Genomic DNA, 21,812 nt, shown 5'->3' with positions numbered 1-21,812 from the left:
TGCTTGCTGCTACTACTGCACATTCACCCAGTGTATATACTATATATATATATATATATATATATATATATATATAATGTTCTCCCTCTACACCCCCCCCTCCCAAAATTTTGCACATGTCGAGGAGCGTGTCAGGCTACATTTCACTGTGTGTTATACTTGTATAACTATGCATGTGACAAATAAAGAACCTTGAACCTTGAACCTTGAACTTTTAGTACTCCAGGACAGTGGAAAAGTGATATAGAAGTCCAAGTTCATTAACTCAGTCTTAGCTTGAGGTAAGGTTTTGCCCAACCTTATAAGTGGTACATTTGCATAATGACCAAAACTAGCACCACTGATTAACAGTTGGCCGTGAGCTCAGATGCATGAACATAAATAGGCAAAATGTCATGACCATTGATCAATGACCATGTAGCACAGTTTAAATCTACACAAGAACAATTTGTATATCCAGCTCCAATGCTCCGGCTTTGCTTCCCTTCTAATGGGACCCCTGACCACACAATATAGCTACCGTCCTTCTCTCCATCACGTCAGGAAGTGAGCCCCCTTTACCAGTCATACTCCCTACATTTAAAAATCCTTCTCTCAACTCCTCACTCCCCTGTCTTTCCTTCTCTCTTGTAGCCTCCTAGCAGGCCTTACCCCTCTCCTTTTCCTTTGTCTTCACCCTACAGCAGTAAATTCTCCACTAAGATCACTGGTGGTGGTGACTGGTAACCCAGACCCCAAATCAATCCAGCGAGAAAAAGCTCATTCTTCCAGTCTGCATGTTTGATTTGACCAAGATTTTATGGGAGATGCCTGTCCCAACACAACCTTCCTCATCTATCTGGGCTTGGTTTCGGCACTTGGAATCCCAGAGCTGCTGTAGCTACAACCACTACTGCTACCGGATCAAATCAAGGAAGCTGTCAGGTCAAGAAGATTTTAAGTCCAGGTTTTTCATGTGTTGTGCAAATCAACTGTGCAGGATAGTTGAGTATATTTTTAAACTGAAGCTGAAGCTAGGGAGAGGGCCAGAGCTTTGGAAAGTATTTTGGGGTTTTAGCTGTTGCCAAGAGAATGGGTTGTGGCTGGGATGTTGAGATGGAACAGAGTGGGTGACATTTGCGCAGTGTGTAAAGAAGGTGTGGTAAACTGGGTGTTGCTGGCTGCAAGGGGGAGATCGTAGAAGTCGAGTCTACGATGGTGCAAAGTCTACGCTGTCTGTAGACCGTTACATCTTGTTATTGGCCCAGAGTCTACCGTGAGCGTAGACACTGTAGACTCGGGCCAATAGGGGCGCCGAATCCCACTGTAGACGACCAATCGTCTGGTCGACGGAAGTTGCGTCACCAAAACAACAACAACACACAGCAGAAGAGCCAAGAAGCCGGCAAGTCCGCCATTCATTTTTAATGGAAACTGGCATTTCTTCTATGTTTACGTTAAGTTACAGACTCTGGATTTAGCGGAAATTACACGACGCTGAATAGCGCATTTAAGCCTTTTTCTTTGTGGTAAATGTTAGCCGCGCGCTAACCAACATCTAATGTATTACGCCCATTTCTAGTCTTTTCAGTGGCTGCAACTGATGATCGCGACATTAGCAATTCATGTTGTAAATCCAGATGCCCGTGAGAAGTATGGTCTTCACCAAACCTGCACACAGCAGCTGCTCAGCCGAGCCGCTGCCTTCACTCACGCACGGAGGGTATCCACGCGCCTTCAAGTCAACATGGTGCTTAATTGTCAGTACATCTCGCTCGTTGTAAACTTTCTGTAAGTATGTGTAACATTCACAATGATATTGTTGATGGTAACGTGTATGATTCCAGCCTACCTGATAGGCACTTTTGACTTTTTCTAGTTCAGTTCACTGATTGACTACCCTGCAGTGCTGTTTTCCTGTATTCCTGTTTCATGCACTTTAATAAAGTGTCCTGTGTTACAGTAACAGTGAGTTGTGGATTTACTTAATGAATACCCAAGTTGGGCTTTAATCTGCCTTAGACACGTAGACACAACTATGTAGAAACACATAACAGACCTGAACCAAAGACGCAATGCGTACAAGCAGGCAAAGACAAGTTTTGGAAGTATTTGTACAACACATGGCTCCGCAACAACTTCAGTGTTTCCTGGAATTGATTAGGAAACACTAACAGAGCTATTATCTATCTGTTATGTGTGTCAAATTTCCCCAGAATAGTCTTGGTTGACATCAGGTGACTGTGAAAGCCATGGTGTATGATCACGCCATTTTCATAATCAACTACTCAGTCTATTTGTCCCGGGAGAAACATAATCTCTGATAGCAAGTTTGTAATGATTTTACAACTCTTTTACTTTTGACAAGTGAACCCTAACTTGGCAGCAAAGTGCAACAATGTATCTCTGTGTAGAGTTCAGGGCATGCCTTTAATTTCTTGCCTGTCTGTAAATGACAGTGTCATGGCATGAATAATCCTTCAGATTTTACCAGTAGAAAAGTAAAACAATTACATTGTCTCATCAGGAGAACCTAAAAGACTCCTCTTATGGCTAGTCTTTGCACAGAAGAAAAGAAAGGAATTGATTTTCAATTGCACTTAATTTCAGGAGACTTTCCAACATGTCGGTTCAAAAGAGCCAAAAGAAAATCCTCATCGATGTTGGAGTAAAAACTAGATGCTTTTATTGGAATATACACTGATAATGCTTGCTGTCCTGTCATTGTAAACCAGTCAAAATACATAAATAACACATTGTGATCACGCTGAAGACCACAGACAGCAGTCCAGGCGTCAGGTGGGATAAAGGAGCTGGAAACATCACCTGATAAAGAAAAAACAGACAACAGACTGAATGAATAAAAGAAGGCTTCTTCATTGCACATTTTTCACCAATCACAAGCCTCTTCTTTCACTCTAGACTTCCGACCAATCACCGATCAGGATGAATTGCACTACTGTACTGTGCATCCCCGACTGCAGCTGAACTCAGAAGAGTAGTGCTTTAACCATAATTAATTTGTTATAGTCAGCTGCGAGGGTGGCTATAAAAATCAGGTAATGAGATGCTCACTCTGATCTTATGCCTTCCTTATTTCGGCACAACGGATACCACCCATTATCCAAGCTTCATTTTGCCTGTTCCATGATGATCTTCTTCTTCTACAATAATTCAGTGATTTCAGGGTGTTAGCTATCGGTCGCTTATGAGTGGATTTTAAATGATATCTTTACAATCTGTAACATCAAGAGCTCAATCATTTGTACAACCCAGCAAACCCCAAATCATCCTCTTGAATAAATCTGGTGTCAGATCCTAGGTGTATTTATACAAGTACCTGTCCAACCACCCACAACCAATTAAGAATGTGTAGTTAACCTAATGTGCATGTCTTTGCAGGGTTTGGAGGAAGCTGGGGTACCAAGAGAAAACCCACACAGGACCAGAGAGAACCAGTTTCCAAAGAAGGAAATATAATACACCTTGTTGATTTCTTAAAGCACAAAACAACACCTGCACGAATAACTTCTCTTTTACGTCAGTTGTCTTAAGGTTAAAAAAATGTCAGATAAGAATGAGGATATCGTTGAAACAATTTTGTGGTTGCTGGGTGTCACAAGGTCTTTTCAACTAAGATACTGAACAAAGATACGGAGTTCCTCATAACACATTCCACTGGAGTATCAGTGTGTGCACACTGGAAATGAAGAATCCTCCAGTACGCTTTAAAGCTCGGGATTTTACAATTCTTTATAAATGAGGATTTCGTGGCAGATGGGGTTTTTGAGTCAGGTTGTTAGCACGGAATGGGTGCCATGACAAGAGGGCAGAGCGATGCAATCAGCCGGCAGAACAGATGTCTACAAGATCCAGTCAGCATGGTTAAATGCATATTCCTATCTACACTACATCCCAAAATCTTAATTCTGTTCATTTGGACGTAGAGTTTTCAGTGTGAGAAACGTTTCGTCGCTCACAAAAATGAGTTCCTATTGAGTCGGGGTGGCTGTAGCTCAGGAGGTAGAGCCGGTCAGCTGCTGATGGCAAGGTCGATGGTTCAATCCCTGGCTCCCCCAGTTTGCATGCCGAATATCACCTTAAGCAAAATACTAACTCTCACTTGCTCTCTGATGCATCCATCGGAGTATGAATGATAGTTAGAAAGCACTCAGAGCATAGTTAATAGTGGGAATAGGTGTGTATTCTTGGGTGAATACAGACCAATATGAATGACGTGTGTTTTATAGAGCACTCTGCTCTACTCCCTCTACACTTCAGACTGTGTGGCCACCCATGGCTCCAACACCATTGTGAAGTTTGCTGACGACACAGTGGTGTTGGGTGCCATCTCCAACAACGATGAGGCGGCCTACATGGATGAAGTGAAGAATCTGGCATCGTGGTGCCAGGACAACCACCTCCAGCTGAACGTCTGCAAGACCAAGGAGCTGGTGGTGGACTTCAGAAGGGGTCAGCACAGAGACTACAAGCCCATTATCATCAATGGAGCTCCAGTGGAGAGGGTGCAGTCCTTCAAGTATCTCGGTGTCCACATCTCCTCAGACCTGACATGGGCTGCCCACATTCAGGTCCAGACCAAAAAGGCTAGGCAGCGCCTGTATCACCTACGACAACTGAGGAAGTTCAGGGTCTCCCCAAAGATCCTCAGGATTTTCTATACAGGCGCTGTGGAGAGCATCCTCACACAGAACATGACATCGTGGTTTGGGAACAGCTGTGTGAAGGACCAAAACGCTCTCCAGAGAGTGATCCGTACAGCAGAACGCTGCTGCAGGATTGCTCTCCCCCCGCTTCAGGACACCTACACCAGGAGATGCCGGACTAGAGCAGCGCAGATACTGAAGAACCCGTCCCATCCTGGCAACAAACTGTTCCAACTTCTGAAATCTGGTAAAAGGTTCCGCATCTTCCAGGCAAGGACAGAGAGACTCAAGAGGAGCTTCTATCCCCAAGCCATCCGTGCCCTAAACACACACACCCGCCCTCTCACATCATCTATAATTGACTGAGACAGGACTCTCTTCCAGACACTCTAAACCAAGGCACAATGTACATTCCAAATTCCTTTAATTTTAAATATGTTTATATTGTCTATCCTGTAAAATAGTCAGATGTCTATTCATATTAATGTACAGAATTCACCTGCTTGCTGCTACTACTGCACATTCACCCAGTGTATATACTATATATATATATATATATATAATGTTCTCCCTCTACACCCCCCCCTCCCAAAATTTTGCACATGTCGAGGAGCGTGTCAGGCTACATTTCACTGTGTGTTATACTTGTATAACTATGCATGTGACAAATAAAGAACCTTGAACCTTGAACCTTGAACTTTTAGTACTCCAGGACAGTGGAAAAGTGATATAGAAGTCCAAGTTCATTAACTCAGTCTTAGCTTGAGGTAAGGTTTTGCCCAACCTTATAAGTGGTACATTTGCATAATGACCAAAACTAGCACCACTGATTAACAGTTGGCCGTGAGCTCAGATGCATGAACATAAATAGGCAAAATGTCATGACCATTGATCAATGACCATGTAGCACAGTTTAAATCTACACAAGAACAATTTGTATATCCAGCTCCAATGCTCCGGCTTTGCTTCCCTTCTAATGGGACCCCTGACCACACAATATAGCTACCGTCCTTCTCTCCATCACGTCAGGAAGTGAGCCCCCTTTACCAGTCATACTCCCTACATTTAAAAATCCTTCTCTCAACTCCTCACTCCCCTGTCTTTCCTTCTCTCTTGTAGCCTCCTAGCAGGCCTTACCCCTCTCCTTTTCCTTTGTCTTCACCCTACAGCAGTAAATTCTCCACTAAGATCACTGGTGGTGGTGACTGGTAACCCAGACCCCAAATCAATCCAGCGAGAAAAAGCTCATTCTTCCAGTCTGCATGTTTGATTTGACCAAGATTTTATGGGAGATGCCTGTCCCAACACAACCTTCCTCATCTATCTGGGCTTGGTTTCGGCACTTGGAATCCCAGAGCTGCTGTAGCTACAACCACTACTGCTACCGGATCAAATCAAGGAAGCTGTCAGGTCAAGAAGATTTTAAGTCCAGGTTTTTCATGTGTTGTGCAAATCAACTGTGCAGGATAGTTGAGTATATTTTTAAACTGAAGCTGAAGCTAGGGAGAGGGCCAGAGCTTTGGAAAGTATTTTGGGGTTTTAGCTGTTGCCAAGAGAATGGGTTGTGGCTGGGATGTTGAGATGGAACAGAGTGGGTGACATTTGCGCAGTGTGTAAAGAAGGTGTGGTAAACTGGGTGTTGCTGGCTGCAAGGGGGAGATCGTAGAAGTCGAGTCTACGATGGTGCAAAGTCTACGCTGTCTGTAGACCGTTACATCTTGTTATTGGCCCAGAGTCTACCGTGAGCGTAGACACTGTAGACTCGGGCCAATAGGGGCGCCGAATCCCACTGTAGACGACCAATCGTCTGGTCGACGGAAGTTGCGTCACCAAAACAACAACAACACACAGCAGAAGAGCCAAGAAGCCGGCAAGTCCGCCATTCATTTTTAATGGAAACTGGCATTTCTTCTATGTTTACGTTAAGTTACAGACTCTGGATTTAGCGGAAATTACACGACGCTGAATAGCGCATTTAAGCCTTTTTCTTTGTGGTAAATGTTAGCCGCGCGCTAACCAACATCTAATGTATTACGCCCATTTCTAGTCTTTTCAGTGGCTGCAACTGATGATGGCGACATTAGCAATTCATGTTGTAAATCCAGATGCCCATGAGAAGTATGGTCTTCACCAAACCTGCACACAGCAGCTGCTCAGCCGAGCCGCTGCCTTCACTCACGCACGGAGGGTATCCACGCGCCTTCAAGTCAACATGGTGCTTAATTGTCAGTACATCTCGCTCGTTGTAAACTTTCTGTAAGTATGTGTAACATTCACAATGATATTGTTGATGGTAACGTGTATGATTCCAGCCTACCTGATAGGCACTTTTGACTTTTTCTAGTTCAGTTCACTGATTGACTACCCTGCAGTGCTGTTTTCCTGTATTCCTGTTTCATGCACTTTAATAAAGTGTCCTGTGTTACAGTAACAGTGAGTTGTGGATTTACTTAATGAATACCCAAGTTGGGCTTTAATCTGCCTTAGACACGTAGACACAACTATGTAGAAACACATAACAGACCTGAACCAAAGACGCAATGCGTACAAGCAGGCAAAGACAAGTTTTGGAAGTATTTGTACAACACATGGCTCCGCAACAACTTCAGTGTTTCCTGGAATTGATTAGGAAACACTAACAGAGCTATTATCTATCTGTTATGTGTGTCAAATTTCCCCAGAATAGTCTTGGTTGACATCAGGTGACTGTGAAAGCCATGGTGTATGATCACGCCATTTTCATAATCAACTACTCAGTCTATTTGTCCCGGGAGAAACATAATCTCTGATAGCAAGTTTGTAATGATTTTACAACTCTTTTACTTTTGACAAGTGAACCCTAACTTGGCAGCAAAGTGCAACAATGTATCTCTGTGTAGAGTTCAGGGCATGCCTTTAATTTCTTGCCTGTCTGTAAATGACAGTGTCATGGCATGAATAATCCTTCAGATTTTACCAGTAGAAAAGTAAAACAATTACATTGTCTCATCAGGAGAACCTAAAAGACTCCTCTTATGGCTAGTCTTTGCACAGAAGAAAAGAAAGGAATTGATTTTCAATTGCACTTAATTTCAGGAGACTTTCCAACATGTCGGTTCAAAAGAGCCAAAAGAAAATCCTCATCGATGTTGGAGTAAAAACTAGATGCTTTTATTGGAATATACACTGATAATGCTTGCTGTCCTGTCATTGTAAACCAGTCAAAATACATAAATAACACATTGTGATCACGCTGAAGACCACAGACAGCAGTCCAGGCGTCAGGTGGGATAAAGGAGCTGGAAACATCACCTGATAAAGAAAAAACAGACAACAGACTGAATGAATAAAAGAAGGCTTCTTCATTGCACATTTTTCACCAATCACAAGCCTCTTCTTTCACTCTAGACTTCCGACCAATCACCGATCAGGATGAATTGCACTACTGTACTGTGCATCCCCGACTGCAGCTGAACTCAGAAGAGTAGTGCTTTAACCATAATTAATTTGTTATAGTCAGCTGCGAGGGTGGCTATAAAAATCAGGTAATGAGATGCTCACTCTGATCTTATGCCTTCCTTATTTCGGCACAACGGATACCACCCATTATCCAAGCTTCATTTTGCCTGTTCCATGATGATCTTCTTCTTCTACAATAATTCAGTGATTTCAGGGTGTTAGCTATCGGTCGCTTATGAGTGGATTTTAAATGATATCTTTACAATCTGTAACATCAAGAGCTCAATCATTTGTACAACCCAGCAAACCCCAAATCATCCTCTTGAATAAATCTGGTGTCAGATCCTAGGTGTATTTATACAAGTACCTGTCCAACCACCCACAACCAATTAAGAATGTGTAGTTAACCTAATGTGCATGTCTTTGCAGGGTTTGGAGGAAGCTGGGGTACCAAGAGAAAACCCACACAGGACCAGAGAGAACCAGTTTCCAAAGAAGGAAATATAATACACCTTGTTGATTTCTTAAAGCACAAAACAACACCTGCACGAATAACTTCTCTTTTAAGTCAGTTGTCTTAAGGTTAAAAAAATGTCAGATAAGAATGAGGATATCGTTGAAACAATTTTGTGGTTGCTGGGTGTCACAAGGTCTTTTCAACTAAGATACTGAACAAAGATACGGAGTTCCTCATAACACATTCCACTGGAGTATCAGTGTGTGCACACTGGAAATGAAGAATCCTCCAGTACGCTTTAAAGCTCGGGATTTTACAATTCTTTATAAATGAGGATTTCGTGGCAGATGGGGTTTTTGAGTCAGGTTGTTAGCACGGAATGGGTGCCATGACAAGAGGGCAGAGCGATGCAATCAGCCGGCAGAACAGATGTCTACAAGATCCAGTCAGCATGGTTAAATGCATATTCCTATCTACACTACATCCCAAAATCTTAATTCTGTTCATTTGGACGTAGAGTTTTCAGTGTGAGAAACGTTTCGTCGCTCACAAAAATGAGTTCCTATTGAGTCGGGGTGGCTGTAGCTCAGGAGGTAGAGCCGGTCAGCTGCTGATGGCAAGGTCGATGGTTCAATCCCTGGCTCCCCCAGTTTGCATGCCGAATATCACCTTAAGCAAAATACTAACTCTCACTTGCTCTCTGATGCATCCATCTGAGTATGAATGATAGTTAGAAAGCACTCAGAGCATAGTTAATAGTGGGAATAGGTGTGTATTCTTGGGTGAATACAGACCAATATGAATGACGTGTGTTTTATAGAGCACTCTGCTCTACTCCCTCTACACTTCAGACTGTGTGGCCACCCATGGCTCCAACACCATTGTGAAGTTTGCTGACGACACAGTGGTGTTGGGTGCCATCTCCAACAACGATGAGGCGGCCTACATGGATGAAGTGAAGAATCTGGCATCGTGGTGCCAGGACAACCACCTCCAGCTGAACGTCTGCAAGACCAAGGAGCTGGTGGTGGACTTCAGAAGGGGTCAGCACAGAGACTACAAGCCCATTATCATCAATGGAGCTCCAGTGGAGAGGGTGCAGTCCTTCAAGTATCTCGGTGTCCACATCTCCTCAGACCTGACATGGGCTGCCCACATTCAGGTCCAGACCAAAAAGGCTAGGCAGCGCCTGTATCACCTACGACAACTGAGGAAGTTCAGGGTCTCCCCAAAGATCCTCAGGATTTTCTATACAGGCGCTGTGGAGAGCATCCTCACACAGAACATGACATCGTGGTTTGGGAACAGCTGTGTGAAGGACCAAAACGCTCTCCAGAGAGTGATCCGTACAGCAGAACGCTGCTGCAGGATTGCTCTCCCCCCGCTTCAGGACACCTACACCAGGAGATGCCGGACTAGAGCAGCGCAGATACTGAAGAACCCGTCCCATCCTGGCAACAAACTGTTCCAACTTCTGAAATCTGGTAAAAGGTTCCGCATCTTCCAGGCAAGGACAGAGAGACTCAAGAGGAGCTTCTATCCCCAAGCCATCCGTGCCCTAAACACACACACCCGCCCTCTCACATCATCTATAATTGACTGAGACAGGACTCTCTTCCAGACACTCTAAACCAAGGCACAATGTACATTCCAAATTCCTTTAATTTTAAATATGTTTATATTGTCTATCCTGTAAAATAGTCAGATGTCTATTCATATTAATGTACAGAATTCACCTGCTTGCTGCTACTACTGCACATTCACCCAGTGTATATACTATATATATATATATATATAATGTTCTCCCTCTACACCCCCCCCTCCCAAAATTTTGCACATGTCGAGGAGCGTGTCAGGCTACATTTCACTGTGTGTTATACTTGTATAACTATGCATGTGACAAATAAAGAACCTTGAACCTTGAACCTTGAACTTTTAGTACTCCAGGACAGTGGAAAAGTGATATAGAAGTCCAAGTTCATTAACTCAGTCTTAGCTTGAGGTAAGGTTTTGCCCAACCTTATAAGTGGTACATTTGCATAATGACCAAAACTAGCACCACTGATTAACAGTTGGCCGTGAGCTCAGATGCATGAACATAAATAGGCAAAATGTCATGACCATTGATCAATGACCATGTAGCACAGTTTAAATCTACACAAGAACAATTTGTATATCCAGCTCCAATGCTCCGGCTTTGCTTCCCTTCTAATGGGACCCCTGACCACACAATATAGCTACCGTCCTTCTCTCCATCACGTCAGGAAGTGAGCCCCCTTTACCAGTCATACTCCCTACATTTAAAAATCCTTCTCTCAACTCCTCACTCCCCTGTCTTTCCTTCTCTCTTGTAGCCTCCTAGCAGGCCTTACCCCTCTCCTTTTCCTTTGTCTTCACCCTACAGCAGTAAATTCTCCACTAAGATCACTGGTGGTGGTGACTGGTAACCCAGACCCCAAATCAATCCAGCGAGAAAAAGCTCATTCTTCCAGTCTGCATGTTTGATTTGACCAAGATTTTATGGGAGATGCCTGTCCCAACACAACCTTCCTCATCTATCTGGGCTTGGTTTCGGCACTTGGAATCCCAGAGCTGCTGTAGCTACAACCACTACTGCTACCGGATCAAATCAAGGAAGCTGTCAGGTCAAGAAGATTTTAAGTCCAGGTTTTTCATGTGTTGTGCAAATCAACTGTGCAGGATAGTTGAGTATATTTTTAAACTGAAGCTGAAGCTAGGGAGAGGGCCAGAGCTTTGGAAAGTATTTTGGGGTTTTAGCTGTTGCCAAGAGAATGGGTTGTGGCTGGGATGTTGAGATGGAACAGAGTGGGTGACATTTGCGCAGTGTGTAAAGAAGGTGTGGTAAACTGGGTGTTGCTGGCTGCAAGGGGGAGATCGTAGAAGTCGAGTCTACGATGGTGCAAAGTCTACGCTGTCTGTAGACCGTTACATCTTGTTATTGGCCCAGAGTCTACCGTGAGCGTAGACACTGTAGACTCGGGCCAATAGGGGCGCCGAATCCCACTGTAGACGACCAATCGTCTGGTCGACGGAAGTTGCGTCACCAAAACAACAACAACACACAGCAGAAGAGCCAAGAAGCCGGCAAGTCCGCCATTCATTTTTAATGGAAACTGGCATTTCTTCTATGTTTACGTTAAGTTACAGACTCTGGATTTAGCGGAAATTACACGACGCTGAATAGCGCATTTAAGCCTTTTTCTTTGTGGTAAATGTTAGCCGCGCGCTAACCAACATCTAATGTATTACGCCCATTTCTAGTCTTTTCAGTGGCTGCAACTGATGATGGCGACATTAGCAATTCATGTTGTAAATCCAGATGCCCATGAGAAGTATGGTCTTCACCAAACCTGCACACAGCAGCTGCTCAGCCGAGCCGCTGCCTTCACTCACGCACGGAGGGTATCCACGCGCCTTCAAGTCAACATGGTGCTTAATTGTCAGTACATCTCGCTCGTTGTAAACTTTCTGTAAGTATGTGTAACATTCACAATGATATTGTTGATGGTAACGTGTATGATTCCAGCCTACCTGATAGGCACTTTTGACTTTTTCTAGTTCAGTTCACTGATTGACTACCCTGCAGTGCTGTTTTCCTGTATTCCTGTTTCATGCACTTTAATAAAGTGTCCTGTGTTACAGTAACAGTGAGTTGTGGATTTACTTAATGAATACCCAAGTTGGGCTTTAATCTGCCTTAGACACGTAGACACAACTATGTAGAAACACATAACAGACCTGAACCAAAGACGCAATGCGTACAAGCAGGCAAAGACAAGTTTTGGAAGTATTTGTACAACACATGGCTCCGCAACAACTTCAGTGTTTCCTGGAATTGATTAGGAAACACTAACAGAGCTATTATCTATCTGTTATGTGTGTCAAATTTCCCCAGAATAGTCTTGGTTGACATCAGGTGACTGTGAAAGCCATGGTGTATGATCACGCCATTTTCATAATCAACTACTCAGTCTATTTGTCCCGGGAGAAACATAATCTCTGATAGCAAGTTTGTAATGATTTTACAACTCTTTTACTTTTGACAAGTGAACCCTAACTTGGCAGCAAAGTGCAACAATGTATCTCTGTGTAGAGTTCAGGGCATGCCTTTAATTTCTTGCCTGTCTGTAAATGACAGTGTCATGGCATGAATAATCCTTCAGATTTTACCAGTAGAAAAGTAAAACAATTACATTGTCTCATCAGGAGAACCTAAAAGACTCCTCTTATGGCTAGTCTTTGCACAGAAGAAAAGAAAGGAATTGATTTTCAATTGCACTTAATTTCAGGAGACTTTCCAACATGTCGGTTCAAAAGAGCCAAAAGAAAATCCTCATCGATGTTGGAGTAAAAACTAGATGCTTTTATTGGAATATACACTGATAATGCTTGCTGTCCTGTCATTGTAAACCAGTCAAAATACATAAATAACACATTGTGATCACGCTGAAGACCACAGACAGCAGTCCAGGCGTCAGGTGGGATAAAGGAGCTGGAAACATCACCTGATAAAGAAAAAACAGACAACAGACTGAATGAATAAAAGAAGGCTTCTTCATTGCACATTTTTCACCAATCACAAGCCTCTTCTTTCACTCTAGACTTCCGACCAATCACCGATCAGGATGAATTGCACTACTGTACTGTGCATCCCCGACTGCAGCTGAACTCAGAAGAGTAGTGCTTTAACCATAATTAATTTGTTATAGTCAGCTGCGAGGGTGGCTATAAAAATCAGGTAATGAGATGCTCACTCTGATCTTATGCCTTCCTTATTTCGGCACAACGGATACCACCCATTATCCAAGCTTCATTTTGCCTGTTCCATGATGATCTTCTTCTTCTACAATAATTCAGTGATTTCAGGGTGTTAGCTATCGGTCGCTTATGAGTGGATTTTAAATGATATCTTTACAATCTGTAACATCAAGAGCTCAATCATTTGTACAACCCAGCAAACCCCAAATCATCCTCTTGAATAAATCTGGTGTCAGATCCTAGGTGTATTTATACAAGTACCTGTCCAACCACCCACAACCAATTAAGAATGTGTAGTTAACCTAATGTGCATGTCTTTGCAGGGTTTGGAGGAAGCTGGGGTACCAAGAGAAAACCCACACAGGACCAGAGAGAACCAGTTTCCAAAGAAGGAAATATAATACACCTTGTTGATTTCTTAAAGCACAAAACAACACCTGCACGAATAACTTCTCTTTTACGTCAGTTGTCTTAAGGTTAAAAAAATGTCAGATAAGAATGAGGATATCGTTGAAACAATTTTGTGGTTGCTGGGTGTCACAAGGTCTTTTCAACTAAGATACTGAACAAAGATACGGAGTTCCTCATAACACATTCCACTGGAGTATCAGTGTGTGCACACTGGAAATGAAGAATCCTCCAGTACGCTTTAAAGCTCGGGATTTTACAATTCTTTATAAATGAGGATTTCGTGGCAGATGGGGTTTTTGAGTCAGGTTGTTAGCACGGAATGGGTGCCATGACAAGAGGGCAGAGCGATGCAATCAGCCGGCAGAACAGATGTCTACAAGATCCAGTCAGCATGGTTAAATGCATATTCCTATCTACACTACATCCCAAAATCTTAATTCTGTTCATTTGGACGTAGAGTTTTCAGTGTGAGAAACGTTTCGTCGCTCACAAAAATGAGTTCTGCATTGTCCGCGTATAGATGGATTTTTGTAGCCAGTGCATTTTAGATTTCAGGGTGGTTATGGTTATACAGGACACACAAACACACATGCAGGCAACACACGTATTGCTCATATAACTTAATGTTCATAGATATATTCACTCAACATCAAGCACCACTCAGGTCCCCATATTGCATATGCCGTTTTGCGACCTCTCACCACACCTTGTTAGTCCCAATGGGTGTGTTTTTTTTGTCCATTTTGTGTGTCACTAATTTCACATAGTGGGCTACGTAATGCCCAATTTGATCTTAAATGGGTTGGACCAGTGAAGCTCCCCTGCAATTTTTTTGTGGTGTAAGTAAAACTGCCAAAGAAAGACAATTCATTATAACATTTTTCCACTATTACGTGTAATTTAGTCTTCTTTTCCTGTTGGTTCTATGAATTTTGCTTGGATTGTGATGAAACCTGGAGTCTCACAGATTATTATTTGTGAGATGTCGGCTTTCAGCTCCCAATGTCATGTCTGTGCACGTCCCATCGGGTAAATGAGCTGTGCTTTGTTTTTAATTTTTGTGGATTCTCTTTATCTGCTGTTTAATCGTTTGATGTTTGAGCTCTTTGGTGGTTGTTGAAATGTTCTTTTGAGCTTTTAGTTGACATTCTGACATTTCCATGGATACCACATATGTCTACAGTGCCTTGAAAAGTATTCATACTACTTGAACTTTAACACATTTTGTTACCTTACAACCACAAACTTAAATGTTTATTGAGATTTTCTGTGGTAGACCAACACAAAATAGCACATAATTGTGAAGGTTTTCAAAAATCTGTGGTGTGCATTTGTATTCAGCCTCTCTGCATCACTACTTCTTAGAGCCACCTTTCACTGCAGTTACAACTGTCATTTGGGGTATGCCTCTACCAGCGTTGCACATCTAGAGACTGAAATTTTTGATAGGATCTGTGAACACCAACTTTCAAGTCTTGCGACAGATGCTCAATGGGATTTAGATCTGGACTTTGACTGTGCCGTTCTAACATATGAACATTATTTGATCTAAACCATTCCATTGTAACTCTATGTTTAGTGTCTCTGTATTGTCTTGTAGAACGTTTTTCTCACAATCACCGACATACACGTGCCCACATACACACATGTATATACATTTACACTGAAACTCAGTCTAACATATACACCTGGTTTCATTACCTGCTATGCTTATGTACCGTATATATTCACCTGCTGGTACACATATTTGACCCCTTCTAGGCGATATGATGGCAAGGTCAATGGATGTAAGGGGCCCTCGTGAATAGGTCAACTCAATGAGTGGAAGCATATATTTTGTCCACATTTTTTTAATGGGTTTGCTTATACAACAAAGACACATCATCTCATAACCTATTCAAATATTCCAGTAGATGTTTACTCAAAATTATTTAGCTTGACTTGTGTAAAGCTTTTTCAAATAGTACTTTAGGTTTTATAACAGCATTATTTCAATTCAATTCAATATTATTGTTATAGCAACAAATCACAACAGTTGCAATGAAGGTTCTTTATATTATAAGGTAAAGACACTACAATAATGTAGTTTCAGAAAATTAGTTTTCTATGAAGTCGTCTCCAAAGTCGATCATTTTCTCGAGTGCACTGAGAATCAGCGTGTCAACAGCCTTGTTCATGCTGATTTCATCGCTATAGTTCTTCACAGGAAAGATGCAGTTCATCGGGATTCCCACCTCTGCGCTGAAGGCTTTCATCTGAGCATTAAAGAAACACCACATGATGTTCAGATTTTTTGCTCTATCATCATATTTCTGTACAGACTCACAGACTTACCTTCTTCTTCAGGTATTTGCTCCTATACACATTCCTCAGGTCTTTTTCAGTTTCAGGACAGGCATGATCAATTTTGGTAATCATTGCCATTTGAGGAATCCCTGAAGACAGAATCACTGATTCACATCATATAAATCTTCATCTTCCTGTTTCGTCCCTGCCATTTGAGGCCTAAAACATGGTTTAAGCTTCTAGTCCTTCACATCTGTCCTCCACATGTTTCTCATATATATGTACATACGCGCACACACACACACACACACGCATACATATACACACACACACACACACACACACACATATATACACTGTATATATATATATATATATATACAGTGTTATATATATATATATATATATATATATACAGTGTTGGGTAAGTTACTTTAAAATAGTAACTTAGTTACATTACTAGTTACTTCTCTCAAAAGTAACTCAGTTACTTCAAGTTACTCGTTACTTTCAAAGTAACTAGTTACTAGGGAAAGTAACTTTGGTTTTACTCAGAATTCTCTTGTTAATGTGTTTCTTCCATAACTTTGCCAGTCTTCTAGCTTGCTTACTTGCCACAGTGCACTGTGCCACCTACCAATAGAAAGGAAAAGATAATGTGCACATTTCCATGAGAGAAATCCCACGCCTGGACCGTCATTGACTGCTGCCATGATTCTAGCCTACGTCACAGCGTCATGTGCGCCTTTTACATCCAACACAAAAAACTGCAATCGTGGTGCTTTCGATTGTACTCAGAACTCGGAAATTCTGCCTTCTGAATAGGAAGATGTAGGTAACACCAGACTGCAGATGAGCTGCATACAGGGCTGGACTGGGACAGAAAATTGGCCCAGGTATTTTGACTAGAGACCGGCCGCCATTATAGGAAAAATCATAAAACCTTTGAATGAAAATAAACACTGTTGTGACAGTGATGTTCACTGTTTTGATGGTATATATGCATCAATCTATCAATCGTTTGTTGTAAGATTCAGATAATTATTTTTTAAAAGCTAGACATTTTAAATGAGAATAAGAAAGAAAAGTATTTCTTTGTGCCCCCCTCTCCCTGTTAATGCCCTACATGCCCCCCTGGCAACACTTTGCTAGACCCGCCCCTGCACAGTTACCAGCTGTCAGCTACCTAAAAAAGGATCCTGGTGTTATTTGTCTCTCAGAAACAGTTCATAACTTCAACTCATCCATGTCACCTAAAAGGTAAACCTGTTTCTCCATCACAGCTCTGATGATTCAGTAAGAACATCTCCTGGTTTCATCTTCATGTTTCCCTCTCACCAGATAACCAAACCATATCATGACCAGCAGCTTCACAGCTGTGGCTCCAGCAAACATCAGCTGATACTAGAAATTAATATTAAATTCTAACAACAGCTGATCAAGCTTAAACGTGCTGCTGTTGTTTAGCGCGACATCCGCTGGTTTCCTCTTTCTGGCGAAAAGTGAGCGATAAACAAACAAGAGAGCCGATCAGCTGATCATTGATCAGTTTATGATTGAAGTAGAAACGGGAGAGGGAGGGGGAGAATGAGAGAAGAAGAGGCAGCTGTGCAGCAAAGACACAGAATAACTCCAGTTTTGTGCCTTTTTCATTGTAGCTGAATTACGGGACTAACTGTTCCTTTTCACCTCAATAAGAAACGCGTAATATTTTCTCTGAATACCAGACGGGACGGTTGGCAACTCTAATAACTTATGAACAAAATAAAGTTCAACATCAGTAACATAGCACCCACCCAGCTGTATAGAAACTCGGTCATGCTAGCTAGCAAGCAGTACGGAAAAATTCAGCATAACGAAAATAAACTCCACCTAAACTTGGTTCATATCTGACCCAGAGAGACTGCAGGTCATAACTTCTTACCTGAAGTTCAGTTCACCCTTGGACCGGCGGCCGCCTCGGGTCTCTTTTCCTTCTGCGTCCCTTTTCCTTCATCCACCTGCTGGCCTCCACCACTTGCTAATGTTACTGAATCTGTGGAAGCTCCGAGATAGCCACCACACGAAGTAACGAGTAACGACCCTATCTAAATCCCAGTAACGAATAACGCGTTCCTGATTTTGGCATAATAACTAGTTACCGTGCTCGTTACCACAATAATAACGTAGTTACTGTAACGCGTTACTTAATAACGCGTTAGTCCCAACACTGTATATATATATATATATATATATATATATATATATATCGGGTGGCTGTAGCTCAGGTGGCAGAGCAGATCAGCCACTAATCAGAAGGTCGGTGGTTCGATCCCAGGCTGCCTCCTGGCTGCATGCCAAATATCCTTGGGCAAGATACTAACCCCATGTTTGCCTACTGGTGGTGGTCAGAGGGCACGGTGGCGCCAGTGTCCGGCAGCCTCGCCTCTGTCAGTGCGCCCCAGGGCAGCTGTGGCTACAACGTAGCTTGCCATCACCAGTGTGTGAATGTGTGTGTGAGTGGGTGGATGACTGGATATGTAAAGCGCTTTGGGGTCCTTAGGGACTAGTAAAGCGCTATATAAATACAGGCCATTTACCATATATATCAACGTGGGAATGTCCTTACCCAGATCACTGGCCAGCTGCCGGACATTATTCATCTTCTGCAGAACTGATAACTTAATCTCTGATGCATTGCCAGAATGAACACAGACCAGCACATGAACTTTATCATCTGCAGTGGGGGTTGGGTTGTAGTTGGGATTGTCTTCTGACAGTGGAGCTAGTCGGTTGAACTGGAAACCAGGAAAAACATTGAAAATCGGTCAGTTTGTTAAAAGATACCACAGGCTGCAGAATGTTTGGAGTTATATATAGAAGCTGTTTATTCATGTTATTCATACATTGATATTAAAAGTTGTGTATTGAGGATGGTTTTACAGTATAACTGTAAGAGCTCGTTGGTTGAGAGTTAATCCCCAGGTCACAAGAGTGTCCCAGTCCCTTATAGATGAAAACTGATCATTTAATTTGTGGATTTTTAGATTAGTCCTAAAAGGTTTCCACTGTATAAACTGTAACACGTACCCTGTAACCATCCTTCACGTGGCCAAGCATGGCCAGTTTGATGTCATCAGGATGAACGCCACAGTCCACCCCTTCCTCCAGACCCATAATGTCATTGAAGACCACAGGGTATACTGTAGCTGAGCTTCCTCTTCCGTTTCTTATTTTATGTGTTTGATACTGAAACAGAAACAAATTGAGTGTTGCTTTTACTAATAGCAAGACCTTTTATGTTCCTCATATTTCAGGTATTTTTCCTCTGTACCCTATTTTATCTTCCTCTTCTGGCCCTGCATCATATTCAATTCAATTCCATTCAATTCAATTGTATTTACATAGCGCCAAATCACAACAACAATCGCTTCAAGGCACTTTATTTTGTAAGCTAGACCCTACAATAATACAATACATACAGTCCTAAATTTGTGTTGTTCTTTTAATACTTCATGTTTATTTATTGTGGCATCTCTAAGGTTTCTATCACCTCAGTTCCTGTGTTTGAAATGTTTCCTCTTCATTTTGATTCATTCTGTAACTCTCCTTATTTTCAGTTGTTTTTAATTTAAGTTTACAATAGTAGTCTGAAGGCTACAGGTAAAGACTACAATATCAGATAAAGAATCCCAACAATTAGTGGAGCCACATAGATTCAGAATATAATTACTTTTCATTTAGAGTAACAAAGCTAAAAGAACAGTTTGAAGAAGTAGCGAGCTGAAGCTATCTCACCTTTGTGGTGAAACTTCTGTCAGAGGTGGTTGCACTGGCCAAAGCAGGAATTGCAATTCTACCTCGCAGAACGCTGCTGACAGAGTTGATGAAGCTGGACTTTCCACATCCGACAGGTCCATATATAAGAACTCTGAGGTGTCTGATTTCACTTATTGTAGGCTGGTAGTCCTGCACCTTCGTAAGAGTTTTGTGATTGTCTCTGTTCAAAATAACAAAAATAATACAATGCAACTTTTTGGATTTAAGAGCCTTGTTCTTTTGGAATGAAACACAAAGACTTCCAGCCTTTGTCTTTGCTACCTTTATAGATTATTTGAGCAGCAAGTTTAATTATTAACGATGCTCATGTGGTTTTAACTACTCATTCTATATTAATAATGTGTTCAGATATGTGTGAAAGGAAACTCACACCCAGGAAAGATTCCTCCATGCGTCACCCAATGCTGAAGAGGAGACAAAAGAAAGAAGAGACAAATTAATTATCATAATTCATAGAGAATACTGATAGTATTTTATCTGAGTAATATTCAGAAATCATCTGACTTACGGGGAGAGGGTGGTGACACAACTTTAGGTGAGAGGAAAAAAAATGTTTGTCAACATGCATGAACCACTGAGTCTTTTTTTTCATGAACATAAACAGTTTGAGTAGATTTGTCTTTAGAGGTTCAAAAGGCAAAGACTGGCATCTGGGGGCCGGTTCGATCCCCGGGCTCTCTGTCCTGGTCGTTGTGTCCTTGGGAAAGACACTTCACCTACCGCCTACTGGTGTTGGCCAGAGGGGCCGATGGCGCGATATGGCAGCCTGGCTTCTGTCAGTCTGCCCCAGGGCAGCTGTGGCTACAACTGTAGCTGCCTCCACCAGTGTGTGAATGTGAGAGTGAATGAATAGTGGCATTGTAAAGCGCTTTGGGTGCCTTGAAAAGCGCTATATAAATCCAATCCATTATTATTATTATCTTTCAGCATTACTGGTACAACAAGAAGCTTTCTTTATTCAAACCCAAACTATTTAATAAAAGCAAAATTTTATTATATTCTTAACTTAATTTGAGTCAAATTGCAAAACAAAACAATCTGTATGTGCACTCAAAGTAAAAAAAAAAGTCAGTTAATTCTGCTTTGTGTTCCATAGTTAAGCATGTTACTTACCAGGAGGAGGATAATAATAATTACCTAAAGAGAAAAAGTCAGATGATCAAATGATGTACAACATCTACCAATCTCACTGTTGTTATAAAAGAAAACAATCACTGTTAATAAAATAAATGTTTGTATAAATTTACTGTCCTGCAGTTAACTGTGATACTTACGCTGAGGAGGAGAAGGAGAAGAACCCTCTAAAGAGAAAAAAGTCAGATGATCAAATGATGTATAACATCAACCAATCTCACTGCTGTTACTAAGGAAACGATCACTGTTAATACAATAAATGTTTGTATGAATTTACTGTCCTGGAGTTAACTGTGATACTTACTAGATTGACCCTGACCTAAAGAGAAAAAGTCATATAATCAAATGGCGTACAGCATGAACCAACATAACTGTTGTTAACAGAGAAAACTAAATACTGGAAATAAATTAATTGTTTGTATGGATTTCTCATGAAATGAATTTAACTTGTTTAAGCAGAATTATTTGTGTTAAAGAACACTAAATTCAGGAGGTACAGGGGTGGATGGTCTCAGAAGTGTCGCTCTCTGTACCAGACGTTAATCTGAATTTTATATAAACTCGACTCAGTGATTTAAAAAAAACACAAATTATGCCAAAAGCTGAATCTGACTTACCCATTGTCCTGCGGTTTTAGTATTAGTCCTGAAGGAAGGACTGTTTATCTGAAAGATCCTCCCGCTTTTATAAACCTCATGATGTTTTCATGACTTACTTTCACTTTCATTCTCTGGTGCAGGAACCTGATTACATGCACACAAAGACATGCCATTGAAGCAGTAGGCGTTTCATTATTGTTCACATGGTAAATGTGGGTGGGGCTGTGGTATCTTTACATAAGG

The 21,812-nt window shown here is 41.7% G+C and overlaps 1 protein-coding gene across 1 annotated transcript; it reads right to left on the bottom strand.

Annotated features, from left to right (window-relative positions):
* Positions 1–15,565: 15,565 nt before the first annotated feature.
* Positions 15,566–21,623, bottom strand: LOC145425964 (interferon-induced protein 44-like). The gene is made up of 11 exons (XM_080299488.1): positions 21,588–21,623; positions 21,275–21,289; positions 21,111–21,137; positions 20,950–20,973; positions 20,345–20,365; positions 20,207–20,240; positions 19,795–19,996; positions 19,087–19,245; positions 18,626–18,794; positions 16,066–16,166; positions 15,566–15,986 (listed from the first exon to the last, which is right to left on the bottom strand). The coding sequence occupies exons 1-11, from the start codon at positions 21,589–21,591 to the stop codon at positions 15,828–15,830; spliced, it is 915 nt and encodes a 304-aa protein (XP_080155614.1). The 5' UTR covers positions 21,592–21,623; the 3' UTR covers positions 15,566–15,827.
* Positions 21,624–21,812: the final 189 nt, after the last annotated feature.

This window comes from Astatotilapia calliptera, chromosome 3, assembly GCF_964374335.1.
Source record: "Astatotilapia calliptera chromosome 3, fAstCal68.1, whole genome shotgun sequence".
NCBI lineage: Eukaryota > Metazoa > Chordata > Actinopteri > Cichliformes > Cichlidae > Astatotilapia > Astatotilapia calliptera.
The sequence above is the reverse complement of the archived record's forward strand: the minus strand, read 5'-3'. Positions and strand labels throughout refer to the sequence as shown.

Excerpts from the sequence above, each read along its gene's own strand:
- LOC145425964 (XM_080299488.1), bottom strand. Across the intron at positions 19,246-19,794 it reads ACAGAAGTTTCACCACAAAG|TATCAAACACATAAAATAAG; the intron begins GTGAGATAGCTT and ends TTTCTGTTTCAG. Across the intron at positions 16,167-18,625 it reads GCAGCTGGCCAGTGATCTGG|GGATTCCTCAAATGGCAATG; the intron begins GTAAGGACATTC and ends TTCTGTCTTCAG.